Source organism: Pseudochaenichthys georgianus, chromosome 7, assembly GCF_902827115.2.
Source record: "Pseudochaenichthys georgianus chromosome 7, fPseGeo1.2, whole genome shotgun sequence".
NCBI lineage: Eukaryota > Metazoa > Chordata > Actinopteri > Perciformes > Channichthyidae > Pseudochaenichthys > Pseudochaenichthys georgianus.
Window position 1 is genome coordinate 41,767,921 of NC_047509.1, and position 27,721 is coordinate 41,795,641.

The window sequence follows — 27,721 nt, forward strand, 5'->3', positions numbered from 1 at the left end:
GACTATCTGACCCAGCTGCTTGGAACCGGAGGCACTACGGCAACACTACTAAAAACCACCACATTGAAACACAAGTCAATATTAAACTGTTTGATAATATTAGTGTTATATGTCAAAAACGTGCTGGTTATTTTGTGTTAACTTTCATTTGTGCAATTACAACTTATTCAATGTCACACTGTTAACATGCTTTGCATTATTGCTGTGCTGCTGTTAAAAAACACACATGTCTTCACAAATAATGGAACATGTCACAGCACCTCCTGAGAGAGACTCACCCATCTGATCAAGTGCGCATAGGTGTACGGAGGCCTGATGTTGTTGTATTTGTAGCATTCAATACTTGTGACCAAATCTGTACAACAAAAATAATGATCATCAATTCATGTCAACAAGCACATGGGACTACAAGCACGTGGTTATTCATCTGATCTTATCAGATTCCTGTTCGTGGGAAACTATAGCACTGACCAGGTGTTTTAAGAGCATGTCTGTTTCCTGTTTCATTTTGAACAGTGTTCGTCCCCTGTCTCACGTCTGTCTTTACTTCCTGTCTCTGTGTTCCCTCCTGTTTGATAACCTTTGTGTTTGCCTTCCCTACCCAGCTGGGTCTTGTCCTCGTGATTAGTCGTGCATGCTTTGCCAGTTCTGGTGGTCTCTTAGTTGTTGTCAGATCCTTGTATGTCATGTGTGGATTAGTGCATTGATTGCCTAGAGTGTGTTACTTTTATTTTGCCTGGCGTTGTCCTACTCTATCGATTAAAGGTCTTTTTTTTTGAACCTTTGTACGTTCTGCATTTGGTCCACCCTGCTCTGCTCCCAAGCCAGACAGAAGGATCTGACAAGAACATGGACCGAGCGGACGAGTTATTTGAGGAAGAACCTTTTGAGCTGTCCTACTCCCTTGTCTGCTGCTATGGAGAGTGAGGGTAGCCCCGACAACGAACTACAACATAGTAGCTTTAAGACTGGCATACCAGGGGCCTGTACTAGAAGCAGGATGTTCGGTTAGCGAGGTAACTTCAGGGTTAACTCTGAGTTGTCTGTCCTACGACGCTTCACTTCTTCCTGGGGTCGATCTCCATGAACACCAAACCTGCTCCGGAGCAGGTTATGTTCCAGATAAGAGATCAACTCAGTGTAAGCACCGCCTGCTGACCAATCAGAGCTCTGTGTGCCGAGGTTAAAGCTATCAAGTCATATTGCTTTTATCCTGGATTAAGTGTTTGAGTCATGGATGTTTAAAGTTTAACTTCTTCATATTTGTCTAACATGATAGTTACTCTTTCTTTCATGAAGTATGACCTTCCGCTGTCAGAACGCTTCTTCATGTTTGTGATTGGTCAACTGTTGCTAACCCTGTCCCTTTCACCCTGTGAACACGCTCTGGACAGAGAAACCCTGGTTGACTTACCGAGTTGATAACCAGCGTCGTATCTCGTTTGTTATGGTTAGTTAAGCCAGATAACTCAGAGATATCAGGGTCTGTTGGACTGACTTCGTCTACGACCTCTGGAAGCGCAGACAAAGCTCTCTGGATTGTACGTTCTTTACCCGGCTGATAAAGGATTTTGTTGAAACTGTTGCTTGCTCCGGACTGCTGGCCCTCAGCCAACCCTGCTACCAGCCCCTGACACTGCTCAAGCTCCACCCCCCTGTGTTCCCTTTGGCGATCCGGGCCTAGAGTATCCCCGACGCCACTATCCACCCTTTGGCCCCTGTATGTAAAGAATCTTGCTTTACAGAAATAAATGCAGAACACAAATACAGTACACTGTTGAAACAAACCTTTTAGTTTTCGAACAACTAATCAGTGCAACATGCATGCAAAGCACAAACAGCTACAGTTGTGGGAACCATAACATGTGATCACTACCAAATACAGTAAAGGAAAAAGAAAACCATGAAAAATACAATATTTTTTTCCAAAAAAGCGGAAAGAACAATACCTAACCGAGCTGGGACTGGCCACAGCGACTAATCAGCATGACAGGCAATATATGTACTGGCTGAACACTGATGGAACACACAACTCGTCCCTTACATGGATACTATGTTCACCTGAATAAAGACATTGCTAACCACTCACCTGACTTGTTTCCCCTCTTTTGTCTCATTCCCTGATCCGGTGTGTGACATCAGAGTCCTGCTCCACTGCCTGCTGGACAGGCGCGCACCGTATGTATGACCGTGCACCACAGGGCTGAGGGTCATACAGCCTCCACCACCACAGGACTGAGGGTCATACACAGCCTCCACCACCACAGGGCTGAGGGTCATACAGCCTCCACCACCACAGGGCTGAGGGTCATACAGCCTCCACCACCACAGGGCTGAGGGTCATACAGCCTCCACCACCACAGGGCTGAGGGTCATACAGCCTCCACCACCACAGGGCTGAGGGTCATACAGCCTCCACCACCACAGGACTGAGGGTCATACAGCCTCCACCACCACAGGGCTGAGGGTCATACAGCCTCCACCACCACAGGACTGAGGGTCATACAGCCTCCACCACCACAGGGCTGAGGGTCATACAGCCTCCACCACCACAGGGCTGAGGGTCATACAGCCTCCACCACCACAGGGCTGAGGGTCATACAGCCTCCACCACCACAGGGCTGAGGGTCATACAGCCACAAATAACTCCTCAATTCACTTCAATTCGTCCTCACATGTTGCTTCTATCTATGTTGCAAAAAAATACTCACCTGCAGTCTTTATATAGTGCTTACATCCTGATTGATGAGTCAAGAAATAATCAGTTAGGCACATGGCACATGTATTTGCTAACACAATCGTAGCATCGGAACGAAATTACATGTATGTACAATTATTTAAGCTCACACTCAAAGAGCAAAACCTGAGCTCAAATCTCCAAAACTCTGAACACATGTTCAGCTCTGAACCCAATTTGCAATTCAACCTGGCACTTTGTGCAAAACACTGCACACGCTTCTCTAAGTAAGAACATACATCTGACATATTCACTTGTTTGCCGTTTTCAAAACACCGCCATTAGAAATGCTACACACATGAACCAATAAACAAATACACGTGCCAAATGACCATACACACCAAACTGCTTTATTGTTGACTCAGCAATCAGGATGTAAGCACTCGAACAAGGCTCCACATAATACCTGTTTACAACAACATGGATATATGGATAGCAGCAAGAGGGAGAGGGAGAGAGAGAGGGAGATGGAGAGGAGGATGAGAGAGGGAGGATGGAGAGGGAGGAAGAGAGAGGGAGGATGAAGAGAGGGAGGATGAGAGAGGGGAGGGGAGGGGAGAGGATGATGAGAGAGGTGAGGATGATGAGAGAGGTGAGGATGATGAGAGGGGAGGATGAGGGGAGATGAAGGGAGGGATGAGAGAGAGGATGAGAGAAGGGTGATGAGAGGGATGATGAGAGAGGGAGGATGAGAGAGGTGAGGATGATGAGAGAGGTGAGGATGATGAGAGAGGATGAGAGAGGGGATGAACTGAAGTCAGGTTGGAGCTGAGTGAGCGTCAGGCATCCTCTGCAGGCAGTGGAGAGGCCTGTGTGTGATGACCCTGGTTACTGTGGTGATGACCCTGGTTACTGTGGTGATGACCCTGGTTACTGTGGTGATGACCCTGGTTACTGTGGTGATGACCCTGGTCAGGGCCCAGAGCTGAACCAACAGGCACTTCCTCCCCCATGTCTAGCCGGGGGAAATGTTGCCTGTGATGCTGATGGTGTGGCCAGAGCCAGCTAGGTGGTCAAATGCAGCCTAAGTATTTTTCTTTCCTCTGCTAAATATTGTTCCTTAAAGTTTTCTTTTCCCTTTACTGTATGTGATAGTGTGCACATGTTTTATACCCTTAACTGTCACTGTATGTACTGTGTGTATGTTGCGCTGATGGACTGTGTAGAAAAATTAAAGTTTTGTTTCAACAGAATATTTGTGTTTCTGCACGTATTTAGCGCAGAATTCTCTACGTACAGAACGCCGTAAGAGACGAGTGTGCTTTAGATTGAGCACAGCGTTGTGTATGTGGGTGAACTCTAAATGAGGTGTGTGCCATGTGGTGCAAAAGTTTGGTTTTGGTGAGTGTTTATGTAGTTGTAGGTGCAGTAAGTCATTCTGCAGGATATAAGAGGTGTTCTGTACTTTGGGTCTGTGATTTTGTGAATTGTTTTAAGGGTTTTGAGAGAATGAGCCATGTTTACGTGTGTAAGCAAAATAAACTGTATTATACTTCCATAGAAAACTTACCTGGCAGCAGGTGGGCAGAGGCAGGAGCTCTGGGGCCGTGCTGCCCCCCCCTCCCCTCTGGATGTTTGATGCCCCACTGTTGCACTCTGTCTCCCTCTGTGCCCGGGGGCTGGGGCAGGAACAGACTGTACGGCCATTGAGACGCTGCCTTCAGTGTGCATGGATGGAGGAGGATATGAAAACACTTTCATTCATCTGCTTTCTTTCCAGGTAGAAAATCAGTCACTAAAAATCTTGGCTAAATATAAAGTTTTGAATGAATTCTTCTAGCTACACTTAGCTAAATTCTAGTAAAGCACACAAATCTAGAAGAAACAATACATACTTTGAAACAACATACCAAATCAGTGTGTGTGTGTTCAGAGAGGTGTAGATGAAGTTGCATTGCAATGAGCTTCTGTTTTTCCAGGATGAGCTGGAAAAGAGAAAGCCTATATGGTTAAATATACATCACATTAAATAAGTGATTTACAACATGACACACACAGTGTTTGTAAGTCCTTATTTAACATTTGGCAGGTGACAAGTGTGGCTCAGTGCTTTAGTGTGCTGATCTTCGTAGCGGGGGGCACCGGTTCAAATCCCGCTGCATCAGCATTTCTCTGTGTCTTTTGGCATGAAACTTCACCCCACCTCAACCTTGTGTTCCTGGTAGGGTCTCCCATGGCAAATTGGTCTCAGGCAAGGGGCCAGACTAAGATTGGTTCAGAAGACCTCATGAAAGAACAACAAAGAAATGAGGATACCCGGCCCGGAAGATACCCCCCGGAGGAAGCCCGGGGTCCCCTTCTGGAGCCAGGCCCAGAAGGAGGACTCGTCAGCGAGCGTCTGGTGGCCGGGCTTGCCACGGAGCCCGGCCGGGCACAGCCCGAAAAGGCAACGTGGGCAACACCTCTGCTTCTCCGTCAGAAGGGTGGCAGTGAAAGCGGAGGGTCTCGACGGACCAGACCCGGGTGACAGAAGCTGGCTTTGGGGACGTGGAACGTCACCTCTCTGGGGGGGAAGGAGCCGGAGCTTGTGCGGGAGGTGGAGCGGTACCAGTTGGATCTGGTTGGGCTCACCTCTACGCACAGCGTCGGTTCTGGAACCTTACTTCTGGATAGGGGTTGGACTCTATTCTTCTCCGGAGTTACTCAAGGTGTGAGGCGCCGGGCGGGTGTGGGGATACTCACAAATCCCCGGTTGGGTGCTTCGTTGTTGGAGTTTACCCCAGTGGACGAGAGGGTCGCTTCCCTACGCCTGCGAGTAATGGGGGGGAAAACTCTGACTGTTGTGTGTGCTTATGCACCCAACAGCAGTTCAGAGTATACGGCCTTCTTGGAGACCCTGGAAAGAGTCCTGTATGGGGCTCCTGAAGGGGACTCTTTAATCTTGCTGGGAGACTTCAACGCACATGTGGGCAATGATGGAGACACTTGGAGGGGCGTGATTGGGAGGAACGGCCCCCCTGATCTGAACCGGAGTGGTGGTTTGTTACTCGACTTCTGTGCTAGTCATGAATTGGCCATAACAAACACCATGTTCGAACATAAGGATGCTCATAATTGTACGTGGTACCAGAGCACCCTAGGCAGAAGGTCCATGATCGATTTCGTTATCGTATCATCGGACCTGAGGCCGTATGTTTTGGACACTAAAGAGAGGGGCGGAGTTGTCAACTGATCACCATCTGGTGGTGAGTTGGGTCGAGTGGCGGGGGAAGCCTCTGGATAGACCTGGTAAGCCCAAACGTGTAGTTCGGGTGAACTGGGAACGTCTGGAGGAGGCCCAGGTTCAGGAGGCCTTCAACTCACACCTCCGGCGGAGCTTTTCGGGCATTCCTGTGGAGGTTGGGGACATTGAACCAGAGTGGTCGGTGTTCAAAGCCTCTATTGCCGAAGCCGCGGCGGGGAGCTGTGGTCTCAAGGTCCTAGGTGCCTCAAGGGCGGTAACCCTCGAACCTCCTGGTGGACACCGGTGGTCAGGAAGCCGTCCGACTGAAGAAGGAGGCCTTCAGGGATTTGTTATCCCGGGGGCTCCCGAGGCAGTTGCAAGGTACCGACAGGCCCGAAGGGCAGCAGCCTCAGTCGTGGCCGAGGCAAAGCAGCGGGTGTGGGAGAAGTTTGGAGAAGACATGGAGAAGGACTTTCGGGCGGCACCAAAGTTGTTCTGGAAAACTGTCCGACACCTCAGGAGGATCCAAGCTGTGTACAGTAAGGATGGGACGTTGTTGACCTCAACTGATGGAGTGTTAGGGCGTTGGAAGGAACACTGAACCCGACAACTCCGCCCTCTATGTTAGAGGCAGAGCTGGAGTATGACGAGGGATCAACACCAATCTCCCGGGGGGAGGTCACTGAGGTCGTCAAACAACTCCACAGTGGGAAAGCCCCGGGGGTGGATGATCCGCCCGGAAATGCTGAAGGCTCTGGGTGTTGAGGGACTGTCATGGTTGACACGTCTCATCAACGTTGCGTGGAAGTCGGAAACAGTACCGAAGCAGTGGCAGACCGGGGTGGTGGTTCCCCTTTTCAAAAAGGGGGATCAGAGGGTGTGTGCCAATTACAGAGGCATCACACTACTCAGCCTCCCCGGGAAAGTTTACTCTAAGGTACTCGAAAGGAGGGTCAGGCCGATTGTCGAACCTCAGATTGAGGAGGAACAATGCGGATTCCGTCCAGGTCGTGGAACGACGGATCAGCTTTTTACTCTCGCAAGGATCCTGGAGGGGACCTGGGAGTACGCTTATCCGATCTGCATGTGTTTTGTAGACTTGGAGAAGGCGTATGACCGAGTTCCCAGGGAGTTACTGTGGGAGGTGCTGCGGGAGTATCGGGTGAGGGGTCTCTACTCAGGGCCATCCAATCTCTGTACTCCCAAAGCGAGAGCTGTGTCCGGGTCCTCGGCAGTAAGTCGGACCCATTTCCGGTGAGGGTTGGCCTCCGCCAGGGCTGCGCTTTGTCACCAATCCTGTTTGTAATATACATGGATCGGATTTCGAGGCGTAGTCGTGGGGGAGGGGGTCTGCAGTTCGTGGACTAAGGATTGCACCACTGCTTTTTGCAGATGATGTGGTTCTAATGGCTTCATCGGTCTGCGACCTTCAGCACTCACTGGATCGGTTCGCAACCGAGTGTGAAGCGGCTGGGATGAGGATCAGCACCTCCAAATCTGAGGCCATGGTTCTCAGCAGGAAACCGATGGACTGTCCACTCCAAGTAGGGAATGACTCCTTACCCCAAGTGAAGGAGTTCAAGTATCTCGGGGTCTTGTTCTCGAGTGAGGGAACAATGGAGCGTGAGATGGGCCGGAGAATCGGAGCAGCGGGAGCGGTACTGCAGTCGCTTTACCGCACCGTTGTGACGAAAAGGGAGCTGAGCCAGAAGGCAAAGCTCTCTGTCTACCGGGCCATTTTTGTTCCTACCCTCATCTATGGTCATGAAGGATGGGTCATGACCGAAAGAACGAGATCGCGGATACAAGCGGCCGAGATGGGTTTCCTCCGCCGGGTGGCTGGTGTCTCCCTTAGGCATAAGGTGAGAAGTTCGGTCATCGGGGAGGGGTTGAACCGCTCCTCCTTCGCGTCGAAAGGAGCCAGTTGAGGTGGTTCAGGCACCTAGTTAGGATGCCACCTGGGCGCCTCCTTAGGGAGGTGTTCCAGGCACGTCCAGCTGGGAAGAGACCAAGGGGTAGACCTAGGACCAGGTGGAGGGATTATATATCTTCGCTGGCCTAGGAGCGCCTTGGGATCCCCCAGTCAGAGCTGGTTGATGTGGCCAGGGAAAGGAAAGTTTGGGGCTCTCTGCTCGAACTGCTACCCCCGCGACTCGACCACGGATAAGCGGGAGAAGATGGATGGATGGATGGATGGATGGACTTCACCCCACAGCATTGAATGTATAATAATGATAACATTGGGAGGGATGAATCCCTCTTTAATGGTCACACATGCAGAGCACACAGCACACACATGTGTTCTCTGCTTTTAACCCATCCTAGCCCCAGGAGTCTAGCACTAGGGGCAGTGGGCTAGTGTACAGCGCCCGGGGAGCAATGGGAGTGGGGGAGGGGGTGTCTGGTGCTTTGCTCAAGGGCACCACGGCAGGGCAGGAGGTGAACCTCTCCAAGTAGCAGTCCACACTCCATATTTAGGTCTGGTCGGGGACTTGAACCGGAAACCCTATGGCTCCTAGTCCAAGCCCCTACTTTTTTTTTTATTTTTTGTATCTTTTATTATCAAAAATAGACATTTAACATCTCATCACAACTACATAAAGCATTGCTCATAATACACACATTCAATACTTCATACCACTAGCTTAAAGGTAGTGTGCCTTAAGTTTTCCGTTCAAAGTTGAAGCACAATGCTCCCTCCTCACCCATCTCAACTAGCCTGCTGCCATCCACAAAATCCTCGCAAAATGTGTCCTTTTCCACATGTATTAGCACAAGGTTAATGTCCCTTTTTACTGTCCTCTTCATTATGCCACACCTCTGACATGTTACCCTCGAAATGGGCAATGTTCCTCCTTATTTGGACCGCACGCCTTGCATGGCTCAGAACATAATTTAAAGATTCACATTGCATTCATCCTTCTTCTCAATCCCACCAAACACACAGCTCCTTCCATTCCATTCCTCTACACACCATTCATTCCAACATCTACCAATTAACTCTTTCATCCTTCCAAAAAAACACCAAGCTCTTTACATTCAACAAACTCATGCAAACACGTTTCAACCTGATCCTTACACACATCACACTCTCTCCCAACAGTTGCATCAACATGACTAATGATCAGGTTGTTAAACATCCTATTATGCCTCAACAGAAGATCAAATGATCACATTCAATACTGTTCCACTTAATGTTCACATTCTCCCACATTCCCCTGCCAGTCATACCGTTCACAACACTCGTCCACACCTTTTCTGATGCAGGTCTTCTAATCACATCCCCTTTTAACCATTTATACATCTTTTTGTTTTCACATTTTCTATTTTTCCATTGACATCCTCTTTCCCCACATATAGATCAACCACACTCCTTCCCTTTAACACTCTCATTTCAATCATTGTTAACCATCACTCGACATTCCTTCTTTGATTTCTCCCATCATTCGTTCAGCTGTCCCTAAATACATCACTCCATCTATTTCCCTAACCTCATCCACTATCACCTGTGCCCTCATAAAGCCTGGTACATACTCTAAAACTACATCCTTGACCCTCCTAATCCACTATCACCTGTGCCCTCATAAAGCCTGGTACATACTCTAAAACTACATCCTTGACCCTCCTCATCCACTATCACCTGTGCCCTCATAAAGCCTGGTACATACTCTAAAACTACATCCTTGACCCTCCTCATCCACTATCACCTGTGCCCTCATAAAGCCTGGTACATACTCTAAAACTACATCCTTGACCCTCCTCATCCACTATCACCTGAGCCCTCATATCCTGGTACATACTCTAAAACTACATCCTTGACCCTCCTATCCACAATCACCTGTGCCCTCATAAAGCCTGGTACATACTCTAACACTACATCCTTGACCCTCCTCATCCCTGCTCTCCACATTGGCAGATTGAACAAGGAACACTGCTCACGAGTGATCCTAGGGTTTAGGAAGATCGGCTGCTCCCACACCTGCTGCACGTTCACACACTCATACCTGACATACTTCAAAAACTCGCCCCATGCACTCATCACCTCCCTTTGATAAGCACTCATACCATTCAACACCCCCTTTTTCAGCACCATAATAGCACTATCACCACATCCTCCACATTTATTTATTTTGTCTTTTAAGAACATTTTCCATATCTGGTCCTCCTTATTTCCAATGTAGCGAACCATCATTTTAATTCTAATTGCTTTTATTTTCCTTCTTAAATTTATCAGCTTTAACCCTCCATCCCTACACTCATTTTCTAACACTTCTCTAGCTATCTTTACCCCCCTCCCACCCCATATAAACTCACTAACTATCTTATCTATTTCATTCACTACACTATCCGGCACATCTAAAACTGTCATTATATAAAGTGCCCTACTCATAATTAACCCATTCACTACAACTATCTTCCCCCTCAACTTAAGCCCCCTCATCTTCCAAAACCTCAACGTCTTCACTAAACCATTCACTAACTCTACATACTGTCTGTCCCTACCCTCCACATCTTTCATTCCCAAATTGATCCCCAACACCCTCAAATAATCCTTATTTTCCTTCAACCCTATATCACAACTCCTATCCCTCACCTGTCCTATATACATCATCTCTGACTTTTCTATATTCACCCTAGCTCCTGATGCCCTACCATACAACCTAACTGTCTTCAACACTTCCCTAACACTTTCCCTATCTTTAACTGTAATGGTGGTGTCATCCGCATACTGATAAACTAAACTAACCCCCCCTCCTGGCACCTCCACTCCTTTATAAACCTGTTTTGCCTCAGCAGCGTCGCAAGGGGCTCGGCTGACAGCGCATATAGCATTGCTGAGAGAGGGCATCCTTGCCGGACAGACCTCCCTAGCTTAAACACATTGGTTACCACCCCATTAATCTTAACGCAACTGACTGCACTACTAAAAATCCTCCTTACCTGCCTTCTCTAACACTCTATACAAGAAACCATGACTAACCCTATCAAAAGCTTTATTTAAATCTAAACTAACCACTATCCCACCCTACTGATTTTATAACCCTCTTAATTCTATTTTCTAACACCCGTGCTAGCACCTTATAATCCGTGTTTAACATACTAAGTGGCCTATAGTTTTCTAACTTCTCCCTATTTCCTTTCTTAAACAATATACTAATCATCCCTGTAGATATGCCTGCCGGCAATTCGTCCCTCTCCTCCAAGCTCGTGTACAGTTTAAGGAGTATTGGTGCCAACCCCTCCCTAAACTCTACATAGAATTCAGACGTCAGACCATCTACCCCTGGACTCTTATTCCTACCCAACCCTGCTATAGCTAACTCTATCTCCCCCTCGCATATGTCCCTACCTTCATCACTCATTCTAGCTTCCATACTATCTATCACCTGTTCTAAGCTCTCCCTATCAATCTCCTCAGCCTCAAATAACTCCCTATACAATTCCTCAACTCTCTCAGCAATCCCTACAACATCTGATATTATTTCTCCTCCCTTTCCTTCAACCCTCTCTATATTATTCTTTCTCTGCTTTACCTTCTCTAGCGCCAAAAAAAACCCTGTACTCTTCTCTCCCTCAACTGCATACCTAGCCCTACTTCTTATTATAGCACCTCGACACTTTCTCTTCTCTATCTATTTGTTAGTAACTCTATCGCTCGAGGTGGAGTCAAAAGAGATAATATTTTATGATCACTCATGGCAGTATTCCTATATTCAATTCCGCCAATTTTCTCCCCTAAATTACTCCACACTAAATCTATTCTACTCTGTTTTAATATCCCTCCCACCACTTTAACTCCCTCCTCCTCCTCGTCTCATTCGGTGCATAAACGTTTACTAAATTAAAGTTTCCCCGTACATTCAAACATTATCCCAACCATTCTCCCAACACCATCATCCTCACCTTTCCTTGTATTCTTTACCACCCCTGTTTTAATTAATATTGCCACCCCTCTAGCACCCACACTCCCATTATGTACATACATTTCTCCCATCCATTCTTTCCTTACATCCTCCACACACCTTTCATCCCAATGTGTCTCTTGCAAGCAGATGATGTCTGAGTCACATATCATTAAGGCCTGCTCTCTCCTGTCCTTGGACCTCAGCCCATTTCCATTGAAAGAGGAAATTGTCACCATTACAAGTGTTTAAGCTTATTATTGTATTCATTCTATTTATTTTTTGTCCGAACACTTTGCACCTTCTCCTGTCGCTTTCACCCGTCTTTTCTCCATCACTTTCACCTTATCGGCTTTCCTCTTTGCATTCAGCCTGCTGGATTCTCTCCTCATTCCTCTGCTCTTTAACCCAGCTTTCGCCTCGCCAAAGATCTTCTCCTCTCTGGGTCCTATCATCTTCACCTCCTCGTCCTCAGACTCGTTCTCCTCGTCGTCTCCTCCCTCCTCCATGTCCGACACAACCGAGCTGCCCTCCATTCCCTCAGCCGTCTGTCCTCCGCCTCCTTCTCCTTCTCCTCCTCTCCTCCCACCGACAGCTCCTCCTCCAGCCTCAGGTTCACCTTCAACGTCCGCTTCAGCCTCGGTATCAGTTTCTGCCCCCAGAATAACATCCACCACAGCCTCTACTTCAGTCTCAGCCAAACCTTCACCACTCCTCGCAGTCTGTCCATCATCCGCAGCAGCCAGAACAGCAGCAGTATTGGCTCTGCTACTACACATCTTTCCTTTGTCTGCTTTCCCCTTCTTCCTCCTTCCTCTTCTCCTCCACCATCCATGGCAGCCGCGTCAGCTGCTCTCTTTGCAGCAGCCGCCACAAACACCGCCCCGACAGCAGCCACAGCTTCCTCGTTGATCCTGCTCCCAGCCTTATCACGTATATCCTCTTCTTCACTCTCTTCCTGACTTCCACCCTCCTCTTCCTCCATTCCATTCTCCGCTGTGTTTTCCGCCTGGGCACTTTCTCTCCCCCTGGCTCCGCTCGCCCCCTCCTCTCGAGTCACACAGTCCCAAGCATAATGTCCCTGCTTGGCACATTTATGGCATCTAAACTCCGGTCATTCTTTGTGTAAACGCCCTGGCCTTATGCACATCCTGCAGACCGGTACCTGCTTGTCGTGGATCACCCTGAAGTATTCCGGCCCCTCTCGAGTCTCGAACCTTGTGGAGTACGGAAGTGACTGCACTTCCTTATTGAATTCCACTCTCAGAAACCTCGTCCCATCAACCACATCAGTGCCGGGCCACATTCTTCTCTTTATTGCCGAGACAGGCAGAACCCCCCACATTGCCAATCTGCCTTTAATTGTAGTGTCGAATATATACGAAGGTATATTTAGGAATGACACCGTGAGTTATTTTGCCATGCAGTCTCTGCCCCGCACCATTGATTCTTATTCCCTCCAACAGTTTATTTTTTCCTTTTTCTTCAGCCATTGTCACTTCATATAGCCAGTGGCGACTGGTCATTAGGGGCAGGTGGGGCACAGCCCCACCTAGTGTCAGCAGAAAGTATTAAATAATGATTACAACAAAATGCAAAAATAAATAAAAGAATATATAAAATATATTTTAAGATCATGTTTAATCATCTGATTCGTCTGTACATTGCTGTTTTAGTATGTGTTCTTCTAATTAGTGTCTACAGTGTGTGCCTATTGAGCTGTTTAGAGCCATGTGGGACAAAACCTGATCCTGCCCCTCCCTCTGACTGTCTAAGTGAACGGTGACTGCAAAAACTACACTGCGCATGCTCAGAGTATTTTCCTATTTAATGTGTGTGGCAAAAAATAATGACCATAGGGGCAAAGTGCTGCCATCCCCACCATACGTCATCTCACATAATTCAGAGCTGATTGGCTGTAAGTACGTGTGCCGCGAAAAGTGTGGTGTGTGTTCTCTCTTCTAAACCATCAACGTGCATGTTAGACCCAATTCCAACTAAGCTGTTGAAGGAAGTTTTTCCATTAATTAGCACTTCTTTATTAAATATTATGAATATGTCTTTATTATCAGGCTATGTTCCACCATCATTCAAAGTAGCAGTGATAAAACCGCTTCTTAAAAAGCACAACCTCGATCCAGAGGTTTTAGCCAACTATAGACCTATTTCTAATCTCCATTCCTCTCAAAAATTCTTGAGAAAGCGGTCGCAAAACAGTTGTGTGATTACTTAAAAAACAATGATTTATTTGAAGACTTTCAGTCTGGCTTTAGAACACATCATAGCACGAGACAGCTCTGGTTAAAGTCACAAATGATATTCTAATAGCCTCAGACAAGGGACTTGTCTCTATTCTTTTTTGCTCGATCTCAGTGCTGCATTTGATACTACTACACCATGATATCCTATTGCAAAGACTAGAGGCACTTAGTTGGCATACAGGGAACTGCTTTAGGCTGGTTTAGGTCCTATCTATCTGAACGCTCTCAGTTTTGTACGTGTTAACGATGAATCTTCCACGCAAACCAAAGTTAGCCATGGAGTGCCACAGGGCTCAGTGCTCGGACCTATTTTGTTCACATTATATATGCTTCCGTTAGGCAATATTATAAGGAATCATTCTGTAAACTTTCATTGTTATGCGGATGATTACTCAACTATATTTATCAATCAAGCCTGATGAAATTAATCATCTAAATAAAATTCAAGACTGCCTTAAGGACTTAAAAACGTGGATGACCTTAAACTTTTTGATGTTAAACACGACCAAAACTGAAGTTATTGTACTTGGCCCGAAGAATCTACGAAACAAATTATCTAAAGATATACTAACTATGGATGGCATTAATTTGGCCTCCAGTGAGACTGTAAGGAATCTTGGTGTTATATTTGATCAGGATTTATCCTTTAACGCCCACATAAAATCAATTTCAAGGACCGCCTACTTCCATCTACGTAACATTGCAAAAATCAGGCATATCTTGCCTCAAAACGATGCAGAGAAACTAGTCCATGCATTTGTTACTTCTAGGCTGGATTATTGTAACTCTTTATTATTAGGGAGTACCAAGAAGTCAATCAAGTCGCTTCAGCTGATTCAAAATGCTGCAGCTCGTGTACTAACCAGAGTTAGGAAAAGGGACCACATTACTCCTGTTCTGGCTGCCTTACACTGGCTCCCTATAGAACACAGGATAGAATTTAAAATTCTTCTTCTCGCCTACAAAGCCCTTAATGGGCAGGCGCCATCTTACCTTAAAGAACTCATTATACCCTACTGTCCTACTAGGGCATTGCGTTCCAAGATGCAGGGTTGTTGGTTGTTCCTAGAATCTCTAAAAGTACAATGGGAGCCAGAGCCTTTTCTTATCAAGCTCCACATTTGTGGAATCAGCTTCCAGTTTGTGTTCGGGCGGCACCCTATCCGTTTTTAAGAGTGCGCTTAAGACCTTCCTTTTTGATAAAGCTTATAGTTAGGGCTGATTAGATTCAGCCCCTAGTTTTGCTGATATAGGCTTAGTTTGTCGGGGGTCATCTTACTTCTTCCTTCTCTCTCTGTCTATACCTGTGTACTCTCATGTTCCGATTAACCCAGCTTCCCCAAATGTCTTTCTTTTGGTGTCTATATACGCTGGGATCCGGAGTCATGGATGATCCTGCGGTCCTGTGTCCTGGATCGCGAGCGCTGGATCTTGAGTCGTGGCTGTGGTCCTGGATCATAAGTCCTGGATGGATATCCTCGTGGATTCATCTTCCTATTATACACACATGCATTTCCAAACATCTGGACTACCTATGTTGCAAATGTATTATCTTTTCAATTTACACACGGCATCTATTGCACGTCTGTCCGTCCTGGGAGAGGGATCCCTCCTCTGTGGCTCTCCCTGAGGTTTCTCCCATTTTTCCCTTTAAACTGGGTTTTCTTTGGAAGTTTTTCCTTGTACGATGTGAGGGTCTAAGGACAGAGGGTGTCGTATTGTCATACTGATATTCTGTACACACTGTGAAGACCACTGAGACAAATGTAACATTTGTGATATTGGGCTATATAAATAAACATTGATTGATTGATTGATTGAAGAGACGAGAGCTGCAGTGAGGCGTCCTAAAACCAGGAAGTAAGCTGCGCATGGCTTCCCTCCACAAAAAAGCAACGAGATTTCTCCATAGGATTTTAGAAAATAGCTCAAAATAAGATCTGTGGGAAACGTAGCTATTAGATAAATGTACGTTTTGTTCAGCCGGATAATATCCACATGTCTACCCAGTGGCGTTTCTATATGTACAAAAGTGGTGGGGCACAAAAAACTCAGATGTCTATATATAAGCTTCTGCAGAGAGGTTCATGGCTGGTGAGGCACTGGCACTGACTCTTCAGGTTTAAAAATATAATATTATTTTCAAAAGCTTTTTTTGTCTGATGCTTCAATTACTTTTAAACAGACAGTTCAACAGAAAGATACCCAAAAAAATGTAATTTTATCATTTAAATATTGAATTGTTCTCTCTTAGTAAGATCCCATTTTCAATAAAATTGCAGTCTTACCTTGACTTGAAGATTAAGTCCATTTGCCTATCCCTCTGGACAAAAATCTCTATTACTTTTTTGTAAAAGTCCTCCTTATCTTCTTGTAGTTTCAAAAGTGTATCATAAATCTAATCTAATCAATAGATTTTTGATTCGAAAATTATAAAAGTAGGGTAGACAGTCTACCCTACTTTTATCATTTTCGAATTCAACAATTTCAAACATTAGAGCTGTGTTTGTCCTGTAGCGGACTCTCAGTTATAGCCTAAAGAGACAACGCTCCTTTTATTTGGTTTTCATGTGTCATTAGGATAAAAGCTTTATGGAACACCCACAAAATATATAGAGGAAATATTCCAACATCCATAATAGCTTCAACACACTTTGGTAATCATCAATGAGGCATACAATCAGTTTTCTGAAACATTTAGAGTAGATCAGTAATACTCTAAGAGCTTGCAAAGAAATATATGTTTGTTATACGGTTACATGGCGATTTACAGAAGCACGTTGCCCATAAACTACATGTACCACAATGCATCTCAAATTAGACTTTTTTCTCAGATTTGACTTTTTTTTCAAAATGTCACTTTTTCTTCTTCTTTTTCTTTTCTTTTAAAATCATTTTGTGACGTTCTCACTGAAGAGACTTGCGATTATTTGCCCTAGACTTCTACTTTCAGACCGAGTTAATTATGAAGTTATTACCCTATCTGATAATAATCCAATGCAGAGGCAATAATGTAAGATAATACATTATTTTATATATATTAAATATTTATATATGTAGTTTTATATAGTCTTAAAGTTACAACCGGCCCTTTGAGTGCAACCATAATGCGAATGTGGCCCGAGATGAAAATTAGTTTGACACCCCTGTTCTAGGCTTATCTCGTTCCCACCTGGCTCTCAATGCACTGGACGACGTCTTGCTGGAGCTTCCACTGAGCGATGCTCCTGTCACCAGGACTGTGTTCAGAGTGGAGGTGCCTGGAATACCAAACAGGACAGAGCTTACCTTCCAGCTTATTTGGGAATCAAACAGATATTGGGATGATGTTCTTTCCTCCATTGATTTGTGTATCTACCCCCAACACACATCAACTCAATACCAAATGATGAACAAGAGCAAGTGCCATTACAAACTTAATGTGCTTCAAAAAACACAAACATGAGGGCATGGTACTGCCTGACAGATGTATTGTACTCTGGGTAAGATGGAATAACATATGTGCTGAACAATATTTTAAAGAGGCAAACATTGTTTGATATTGCTAGGTTATTTTCACATTACATTACTAATATCAACTAAAGAGGATATGTACCCCCTGATCATTTTCCAAAAATACCATACCAATTCAAAGACAAGTGTGCTGTTACTGTTGGATTCAGCAGTCTACTTACTTTAAGAAAGAGGGGAAATCCTCAGACAGCACATCACAGCCGGGCCAGCGGCAGAGCCCCCCCACAGACAGAGCAGTGGTCCTGCCTGAGATCCTGGTGTGAACACAAATATCTCAGTGATACCATTTCTGAACCAATGAAATAACGGCAGCGCTTTCAGGCTGAAAGTGCAGTACAAGGAAAGACACCATTCGGTGGACATTTGAGAAAGTCACCCATCATGAATCCTGGCCTCCATGGAGTTCTGAACATGAACATCTCTCCTCACTGGGAGGAAGTGATGATTCTGCCTGTGAGAGGAAGAGCCCATGTGTGGTGAGGAAGACTGGGGAAGAGAGTCTGCATCCACCTCTTCCTTGCAAATGAAGACGACTGCATTATTTTCTGGATGGACAAAAATATAATATTGATGTAGGCATTTGATCTAAATTGTACATGAATAGCATCAAGCTCTACGTTGCAAGAAAGAATGTCTCATGTCCAGTTGCATAATTTGTATAAAGGCTAATTGTTTGTGCATACTGAAATAAATACTGAATACAACAATAGCGTAGCTAAAAAAAACGTTAGCACACTTGAATGAAGGGTTGTATCAGGTGAATATGTTGCTGTTGTGGTGCTCAGGACTCGGAGGATTGTGCGTACCGTGGGGTTGACTGGAAGCGGTTTGGGAAACCTGGCGCAGCACTGATGGCCTCTGCTGTTTCTGCCTTAAGTCTTCCATACTGCTCCAAGACTGGGAGAAAAAACACCAATATGATGTGGATGATGTGACAGATAAAACAACATGTAGTCATTTTTAACCATTACAAGCTCTACTAACTTTAACTTGACTAATTTCAGCCTGATGAATACCTCCTGAGGGTCAGGAACGGGGGCGTTCCTATTAATGCATACTAAATTCCATATATATTTTTTAAAGGTTCAATACCAGTTGAAATATTAATGATGTTTGCAGAAATATAATTTTCTACAAAGAACAAACATTTTAAGACTATTATTTAGTCCACTTCAAAAAAACGTTATCATTTATTCATTCAACAGTTTTTGTTTTTTGTAAACTAATAATAATAGCTTGGATTTATATAGCGCCTTTGATGAGACCCAAGGACCCAAGAGTCAGACAAAACAACAAATCAATTAGGGGTTGAAGGCCTTGGCAAACAGATGGGACTTGAGGGCCCTTTTGAAGGCGTCAAGCGTGGGGATGTTGCAGATCTCCGCAGCATTCCAGAGGGTGGGGGCTGCCACACTGAAGGCTCTATCCCCGAAGGATCGCAGGTTGGTGCGGGGGGCGATAAGCAGGCCGGAGTCTGAATACCGCAGGTTCCGGGGTGGGGCATGTGGGCGGAGGAGGTCCGATAAGTAGTGGGGTGCATGGGCATGGAGGGACTTGTAGGTGAGGAGGAGGATTTTGTAAGTTATGCGGGACTTGACCGGCAGCCAGTGGAGGTGGATGAGGGTGGGAGTGATGTGCTGCCATGGCTTTGTATGTGTGAGTACCCTAGCAGCACAGTGTTGAACATACTGGAGCCTGACCAGGGTTTTGTTGGGGACCCCAAACAGGAGACCATTGCAGTAGTCCAAGTGGGAGGTGACGAAAGCATGGACTAGGGCTTCTGCAACCGACTCCGAGAGTGACGGGCGGAGTCTGGCAATGTTCCTTAGATGGAAAAAGACAGATTTGGTCACAGACTTGACGTGGGAGTGGAAGGAAGGGTGGAGTCAAAGATGGCACCCAGGTTGCGGACTTCAGGAGATGGGGAAATGGAGCAGCCGTCAACCTCAAGGATGAAGTCACCAACCTTCTGGAGCAGCGCCTTGGGGGCCACAACCATTAGCTCTGTTTTCCTGCTGTTGAGTTGCCCGCTAGCGAGTTGCCCTGTGAAAAGTCAAGCTCTCTCCTAATGATTGTATAATACAGGTTATTACTTCAGTTACCTCTAACAGGACGCTCACACCAGGGTATGATTCTCCGGCGACATAGACCACAAAACAACTGTATCCAAGCGGACACCAGGCAAACAATTACATTCACGTCGGACCGCCGGGAATGTTTTCTTCCCCCCCTATTTGTGGTGCCCCCCATGGATGGATGCACCTTTAGCATTCGCCTATAGTGCCTATGCCACGGGCTGGTCCTGGCTGTAGTGAAGCGCTGCAAGTCTTTGACAATAAACTTGTCATGTGACACTCCCATGTCTGTTTCTGTGTTATTCTCCCCCCATTGGACATGGGAGGCTGCACTTAGTACAGAGGATAGACATAAACATAGATATTGAGGGACAACAGTGTAACGCTAACCTTGCTGACAGCAGTCAAACCAACCTGATCTCACCAGAATGCGTGACTCCACCACGACTCCTTAACACCGCATTGCGTGGTGGAGTCACGAACTTTGTTACATTTACGTGTCTGCACCACGCAAACAACCCCAATGTAGTGAATGAGGCTCTTTTGTCGTGGTGTACACACGCATTTCTACAACGTCCTGCAGTGAGCTTGTATTCTATAAAACGTTTTTAAAATCTACTTTATAGCTTGTAGTAACTCGCGGGAGGCTTCTTTTATTTTATTTATATTCATAATAATTTTTATTTTTCATCAGAATGTATTATGGTGCATTAGCTACGATTTTTTGTTCTCAAAAAACAGTGCATTGTGTGTAATACAACTGTGATTTTTATTAAATTAGTTAGTTTTTAAGGAAGGCCAGAGCTTCAGCTGTGTCAAATAGATTGTTCCCTTTAGTTAACGTTTTTTAAAAGAACATTATATTCGATCATGTCCCCTTTATTGTATTACGGAGAGCAATGTGAGCATCCATTGCCATTGGATAACGGAGGATTTTACACCCGGAAGTAAGTATTCCCCTTACTGTCGATTGATTTTACAGTGCTATCTGCACTACTCATCGACTCAAAAACACCAGATTATCCTTGTTGATTACACAACATTGATTGGTTTAAATTGTGTACAATGCTTTTGTAATGTTCCCCTTCGATTCGGAGAAACAAATATGTGTTCAGTTTAGGATGGCTGAAGACACTACACTACCCAGAATCCTCATCTATCGTTTGGGACTACACCACATGTGCTTTTCTTGACAAACCCCGTGATTTGTCCTCAAGCTCTGTGATTGGATGTTGGAGTGGCAGTGCGCGAAGTTTACGCTGAGCGACAAACAGCATTTTGAAATGGAATGAAACCGAAAAATAGTAAAAAGTGAAATAGTGCAATAAGAGTCTAAACAAGTGATTGGAATATGATATATTAGACAAATCATTTCTAAGTAGCAGCCAGATGAATGTTATGGATGTTATTTCAAAGTGCAGGTGTTTAATAGTCGTATGGCCTGTGGGATGAAACTGTCCCTGAGTCTGGTGGTTTTAGTCCGGATGTAAGATAAGATAAGATAAGATGGTACTTTATTGATCCCAATTTGGGAAATTGTTTTTGTTGCAGCAGTATAAAAGACAAGGCATTTTACAATAAAACAAAACTACAAATAAACAAGAATAGAAAAAAAAGAAAATAGAAAATATACGTGTTGAAATAGAAAATATACATGTAGATATTATATATAATATACATTTTCAAAAAAATATGACAATGGAATATGGAATATCAAATATTGAACAGATTATATATGTGTAAAATGTACAGCGAGGTTGTATTAGAGAAACTATGGAGCAGAGAGTTCTCTTCCAGCCAGAGGTGATTTATTGCACAGAGTTATTGCAGTGGGCAGGAATGTGTTCCTGTATCGGTCCTTGTGACAGCGGAGCTGCAGCAGTCTGTTGGAGAAGGAGCTCCGTTGACTGTCCAGCTGCAGGTGGAGAGGATGGGTGGGTTATCCATCATGGACAACAGCCTGTTCAGTGTCCTCCTCTCCACCACAGCTTCAAAGGGGTCCAGCTTGATGCCGATGACAGACCCAGCTTTTCTGATCACTTTATTGATCCTGCTGGTGTCACCGGCTCTGATGCTGCCCCCCCCCCCCCCCCCCCAGCAGACCGCAGCAAAGAAGAGTGCACTGGCCACAACAGACTAGAAGATCTCCAGCATCTTGCTGCACACGTGGAAGGATCTCAGCTTCCTCAGAAAATAGAGTCTGCTCATCCCCTTCTTGTACACAGCGTCAGTGTTGATCCTCCAGTTCAGCCCATAAGTGCACTCCCAGGTACTATAGTCCTCCATAACAGCCACATCCTCTCCTAGAATGCGGCTGTTGTGCCAGACGGCAGCAGACAGAACAGTTTGTGGCTGGGGTGATGGGGGTCTTTTATAATCCTGAGGGCTTTCTTTAAGGTTAACCTGGTATTTTTACTCCACTATTTATTTTAGTTATTTTACAGATTCTTATTAATGATGTGAAATATAAACAACCCTTAAAACCCTCTGAGACCCACGGGGCCGTATACGATCCCAAAGATCACGTTGTGTTCAAAGCGTCATAACTTCTCAGCTGTTTCAGCCAGAGACATGCCGTGTTTTTCCTCTTCAACTACAGAAACGGCACTAAACAACTCTATTCAGTTTTTCATTGAGAGGCGTTTACTTATTTCGGTGAAATGAATGCATAAAGTTGTATATGCTGCGGATGGTCTCACCTTGATTCTGGCGCATCGCTCATCATTTATAGATCTATTCTCATCCACCATCTTTGTTTCTGACGTAAAGAGTGAAAGAGTCACGTTTCTGAATCGGACACTCTGAGTGGATGCAGTCACAGCCAATCGGAGTCTGATTCAGAGGGTTGCCTGTCTGTTCTGATGTTATGTTTACTGAAATGAGAGCCGGTATAATTCCATGCGCGAAATAAATAAATAAAAGTTGGAATACGTTCTTTTAGTGTTTTGAAAGTAAACAAGGACGGCAAAGACGTTTACTACAGCTGAGGCTTTGGAGCAGATTTTTCAAGGGGACAATGTTGATGAAAATTCAGACGAATCTGCTCAGCATGCCATGTGTGATTGAGGACATGATATATCATGTGTACTCTTCAAAATTGGCAGGACAGAAAATGACAATTCTTCGCAAAAAAACGCCCATGGACACTGCCCAAAAGAATGGGCATAACTATTGAACAGAATACGTTAGAATCTTCTAATCAGTTATGATACAATGATAATAAATGTGTGCAATTTTCTGTGTTGAATGTTTCTTTCAATGTTATGGTTAGCAGTTCTTTTTAATGAAATAAGTAAAACATTCAAGCTCCGTTTTTTATTTATTTTTTATTTATGGGCAAATATCCCCTATTATAGTGTATATAAGTCTCTAATGAGTGACACATATCATTAGCTGAGGTTGTGTTGATTTCTGGGATGTGTAAAACTTGATTTTACTGCAAAGAAATGACAATTTATTAGGCAAAACACAAAAATATACAAAAACAGAAATGTCCTATGTGGGTCTCAGAGGAGCAGACTTTAGTTACACCTGAGTAAAATTCAGGGAAGGTGATTGTCAAGTGCCAACAATCAGGAGAGATATTTGATTGGAGGACTGGCTTATCTAAAGCCAATTGAGTAGCACTTGAAATGTTTTGCTCTATGAAACCTGATGTACTTTATGATTCTGTTTTCTTCAAGCTTGTATTTTGTTGGTCGAATGTACTTATTGTAATTCGCTTTGGATAAAAGTGTCAGCTAAATGCAATGTAATGTAATGTAATGATTGTTGGTGCTTGAGAAGACTAAATATGTATCTGCAGATCCCTATAAAGTATATACATTACTCGTTATTCTCTACAAATAGTTAATTAAAAACTGTATATAATTGCTATTTTGGACATCCCTTTTTAAGATTTCAATATTACTCTAAACGTGTAATAACGTGCTTTAACCAGTAGGAGGTATGGGTTAAAAACATAGGTTAAAAAGCTGTCAAGTTTACAGTGTTAACAAAATAAAATATACTGCTGTTTCTGGTTTAGTTTACGATGGATATATTCTGTTATTGTTTTGATATTTGTAACACAAAAGCGATGGAAAAACCCCACAGCAACACAGAAAATATGGTCTTAACATGACCCAGCGGTCTAGTAGTTAATAAAAAACAATAATATCAAAACAAATTATTACTACTAACTCTATTGTGAAATTAAAACAGAACGGTAAAAGAATAGTTTCCGGTCTATTTTGAGGCCAGATCTCTGTAGATAAATAAAGAACTACGACAGATGTGTAATATTTACAATGCATTCATGTGATGACTTTAAAAGAGTAAAGCAAGCACTGCTGAATAAAGTTGTTTTGCATATGGAATGCCAATAGCTGAGGATTCTGGGTAGTGTAGTGTCTTCGGGCCATCCTAAACTGAACAAATATTTGTTTCTCCGAATAAAAGGGGGAAATTACAAAAGCATTGCACTCAACTTAAACCAATCAATGTTGTGTAATCAACAAGGATAATCTGGTGTTTTTCAGTTGATGAGTAGTGCAGATATCACTGTAAAATCAATCGACAGTAAGGGGAATACTTACTTCCAGGGTAAAATCCTGCGTTATCCAATGGGAATGGACGCTCACATTGCTCTCCGTAATACAATAAAGGAGACAGGATCAAATAGGAATATAATGTTCTTTAAAAAAAAACGTTAACTAAAGGGAACAATCTATTGGACACAGCTGAAGCTCTGGCCTTCCTTAAAAACTAACTAATTTAATAAAAATCACAGTTGTATTACACACAATGCACTGTTTTTTGAGAACAAAAATTCGTAACTAATGCACCATAATGCATTCTGACCAAAAATAAAAATTATTATGAATACAAATAAAATAAAAGAAGCCTCCCGTGAGTTACTACAAGCTATAAAGTAGATTTAAAAAAAACGTTTTATAGAATAAAAGCTCACTGCAGGACGTTGTAGAAATGCGTGTGTGCACCACGACAAAGGAGCCTCATTCACTTTACATTGGGCTTGTTTGCGTGGTGCAGACACGTAAATGTAACAAAGTTCGTGAGTCCACCACGCAATGCGGTGTTAAGGAGTCGTGGTGGAATCACGCATTCTGGTGAGATCAGGTTGAGTCAAACACCTCCTTTACATGCATGTTTTTTCTTGTCGGCTTTGACTGTGGGGATCACATACTGAATCAGAGCATTGAGAGATGAGGCTCAGCATTTAAAATGCTTTGAATGCCTCTATGCACAAGCAGTGCGCTCATCACCATCCGTCGCTTAACAAGTAAACAGATTGTTTAGGAGATTATCGAAACGTAGGTACTGACCAATTAGGTACAAGTACTAATTTACTATCAGTTCTCGATACCCATCCCTAGTCAGGTGAACAAATTAGTAATTTGTTACACTCAATACTTATTAATTCAAGAGGGCTTTTAAAAAAATGGTTCACATTGATAATTCATTTGAGAGCATGTGTACCGTCTGTAAAAGGTGAAGCATGTAATCAGTGGCGGGCGGCCCATAGGGGTGCTAGGGGCGCCGCCCCACCTCTTCCAAAATTCTAGATTGTCATTAAAAAATATTTAAATGTTAATAATTGTGTACATTTATTTTGTAATGAACAAGGTATTATATAGTTGGTGTCAGTTGAATAAAATATAGATAAAAATGGTTTTACGATGTCTAAAGTTACTGATAAGTCACGTGTTTCCTGCTTGGGGCACAGAAATCTTTGCCCATTGACTCTAATTATAAGTAGTGCATGCGCCGTCCGCACCTCTTCAATGCAACAGATAGGAGCAGCTCGGGGCGCACCAAGCTGTGCCAAAAGCAGCCAACAACTAGGGGGCAGCAGGAGCGAGTGATTGACGTTTGAATGAGAGAATTAGACGGAGACGGAGTGTAAACAAAACTGGATAGCGAATATGGAGAAGGAAAATGATGTTTAATCACTTAAAGAAACATCCTTTGAGAGGAGGACACTGGAGGGAAAGCTGAAAGTGAAAGAGCTCGGACCTGATCAGCCGGACATAGGCAGGAGTCAAGGACAGAGGAAGGCAGTATACGTGCTCTTTTTCAAGGAGCTGCTTTATGAACAAACTAGAGTCCACATGGATGATGCTATGCGACTAGCCATGTGTAGGAAAGTAAACAGCTGTCCAATGAGGGCTACAGGATAGGGATCAGTAAGCATAATAAGGAGGTTGACAAAAACAGGCACTAAAATAATAGACTGTATCAAGTGCTGTGTGCCGTTGAGCTAGCCCTGCGTTATAATATGACATGTTTTGAGTTTGTGTAGAGCCCCCCCTAGAGAAAAATGCACCAGCCGCCACTGCATGTAATGCATAGTTAGATAAAAACAGATACCCCTACTATTTAATTTTTAGTTATTTACATTTATTTACAATTACATGTTCATCTAACTTTATTACACGTGCACTGAATTAATCCTATATACTGCTATTTAGTTTGTGTGCTGTTATACAGTTTAACCTGTAGATGGCGTGCTACACTTACATTGGCTTGAGGAGGTGTGACATTCTGGTTTGGGTTAAGAGTGAAGAAGTCAAGGGATGGCCAGAACATTCCATATGCTAAAGTGTATGACTTCCTGTCATTGCTCTCAGCCGTCCCCAGATGCTGATCCTGAACCAGTAACATGTTGGGGGTCGTCTGGGATAAAGCTTCGCCAGCGGGAGAGTTGCTGATCCCTAACCACAGGCAGCAATGAACCTGGACTGTTTGAATATTCTTTTTGCATTAATTAATGCTCACTAATTATTTAAAGTATTTATTTCCTTAATGTATGTATTGTGTGAAGTCAATATGTGTTTATCTCAAAATAATGCAACCAGCTTTAGCCAATCAGCATGCAGCATTCACTGCAGCCATGTACAAGTCTGTCGTGGTTCAAAACATTTCCTGCTGCAGGCCTTCTGACACAGAGGCTGTGGTTGCAGGTGCAGTGACACACACACCTACGCCGAACGCACGCACGCACACGCACACGCACGCACACACACACACACACACACACACACACCACACACACACACAGAGCACCACCACAGCAGTCTACAGAATGAGTGAGAGGAAGCTGCTCCACTTTAGTGCGGCACGGTGTTCCTGTAACCACCTGTCGAAGATGCCTGGAGGCTATTTCCAAATCAGATGGTATCTGTCCTGGAAAAGTGTTCTACTCAGCTCTCAGTTCCACCAAGCTGTCATATTCTCATTCTAACATTGATACTCCAGCTTTTAAACATCAAGCACTCTCACACTTTGTTGTATGAATAAATGTGTGTAGTCAGCTTTACTTCAGTTCCTTTTGATTTGAATAATGACTTGAAATCAGGACTTTTTTAATAGAAACGTATCAAAGTGTAATTCACTCTTTAATTGTCTTTCACTGAGTAGTTCAAACCACTAATGGCCCACCCTAAAGGTTACAGTGTATTTAAAGGGATACTGAAACATTTGATTTTAACCGTATTGAGATAGTTTACCTTGTAAACTTAGCTTTACCACACGGTCAGATCTTAAACACATAATGCAGGTTCAAAGCTGCTGCCACATGTAAGAAAGAGAGCTGCTCGGACCGCCCTGATCACTTCTGCCCCCAAAGTAAGTGTGTCTGGGGCTGCAAAACATATTTGATAACGGAGCTTATTTAAGGTTGTTATACATAATGATACTTTGTTAAAAAGACAGTTTGAATCCCAACCGGCCGAACATTCAAGCAAAGTCCTCCCCTCTGTCTTGCCCTCTCGACTCGACACATCTCTAATAAAGGCCCTTTCTGGCCTGAAGAATACCTTAAACAAACCAATGTTGTTCCATGTATTAACTTGTAGATCAACAATAAAGGACAATGCTCGATGTCCAATGCTATTTCCCCGTTTAAAGGTCCCCTATTATCCCGTGCTTCATCAGTAACTCTCAGGTCTCAGATAAAACATGTCAAGTGTTTGGCTGGAACACACCACGCTGCAATGATCAGGGGGGGGGGGGGTTACCTTGGTTGCTGATTGGCTAATGGTTACACAAGACAAAACATCGTTATG

General features: G+C 44.1%; 1 protein-coding gene across 1 annotated transcript in view; it reads right to left on the reverse strand.

Moving 5' to 3' along the window:
* The window catches only part of foxp3b (forkhead box P3b), a 42,415-nt gene that overhangs the window by 4,122 nt on the left and 10,572 nt on the right, over positions 1–27,721 (reverse strand). The window contains 7 exon segments of the mRNA XM_034087736.2: positions 279–355; positions 4,248–4,395; positions 4,588–4,662; positions 17,237–17,324; positions 17,739–17,831; positions 17,954–18,122; positions 18,384–18,474. Coding sequence (XP_033943627.1) covers positions 279–355; positions 4,248–4,395; positions 4,588–4,662; positions 17,237–17,324; positions 17,739–17,831; positions 17,954–18,122; positions 18,384–18,462 — 729 coding nt within the window. The 5' untranslated portion in view covers positions 18,463–18,474.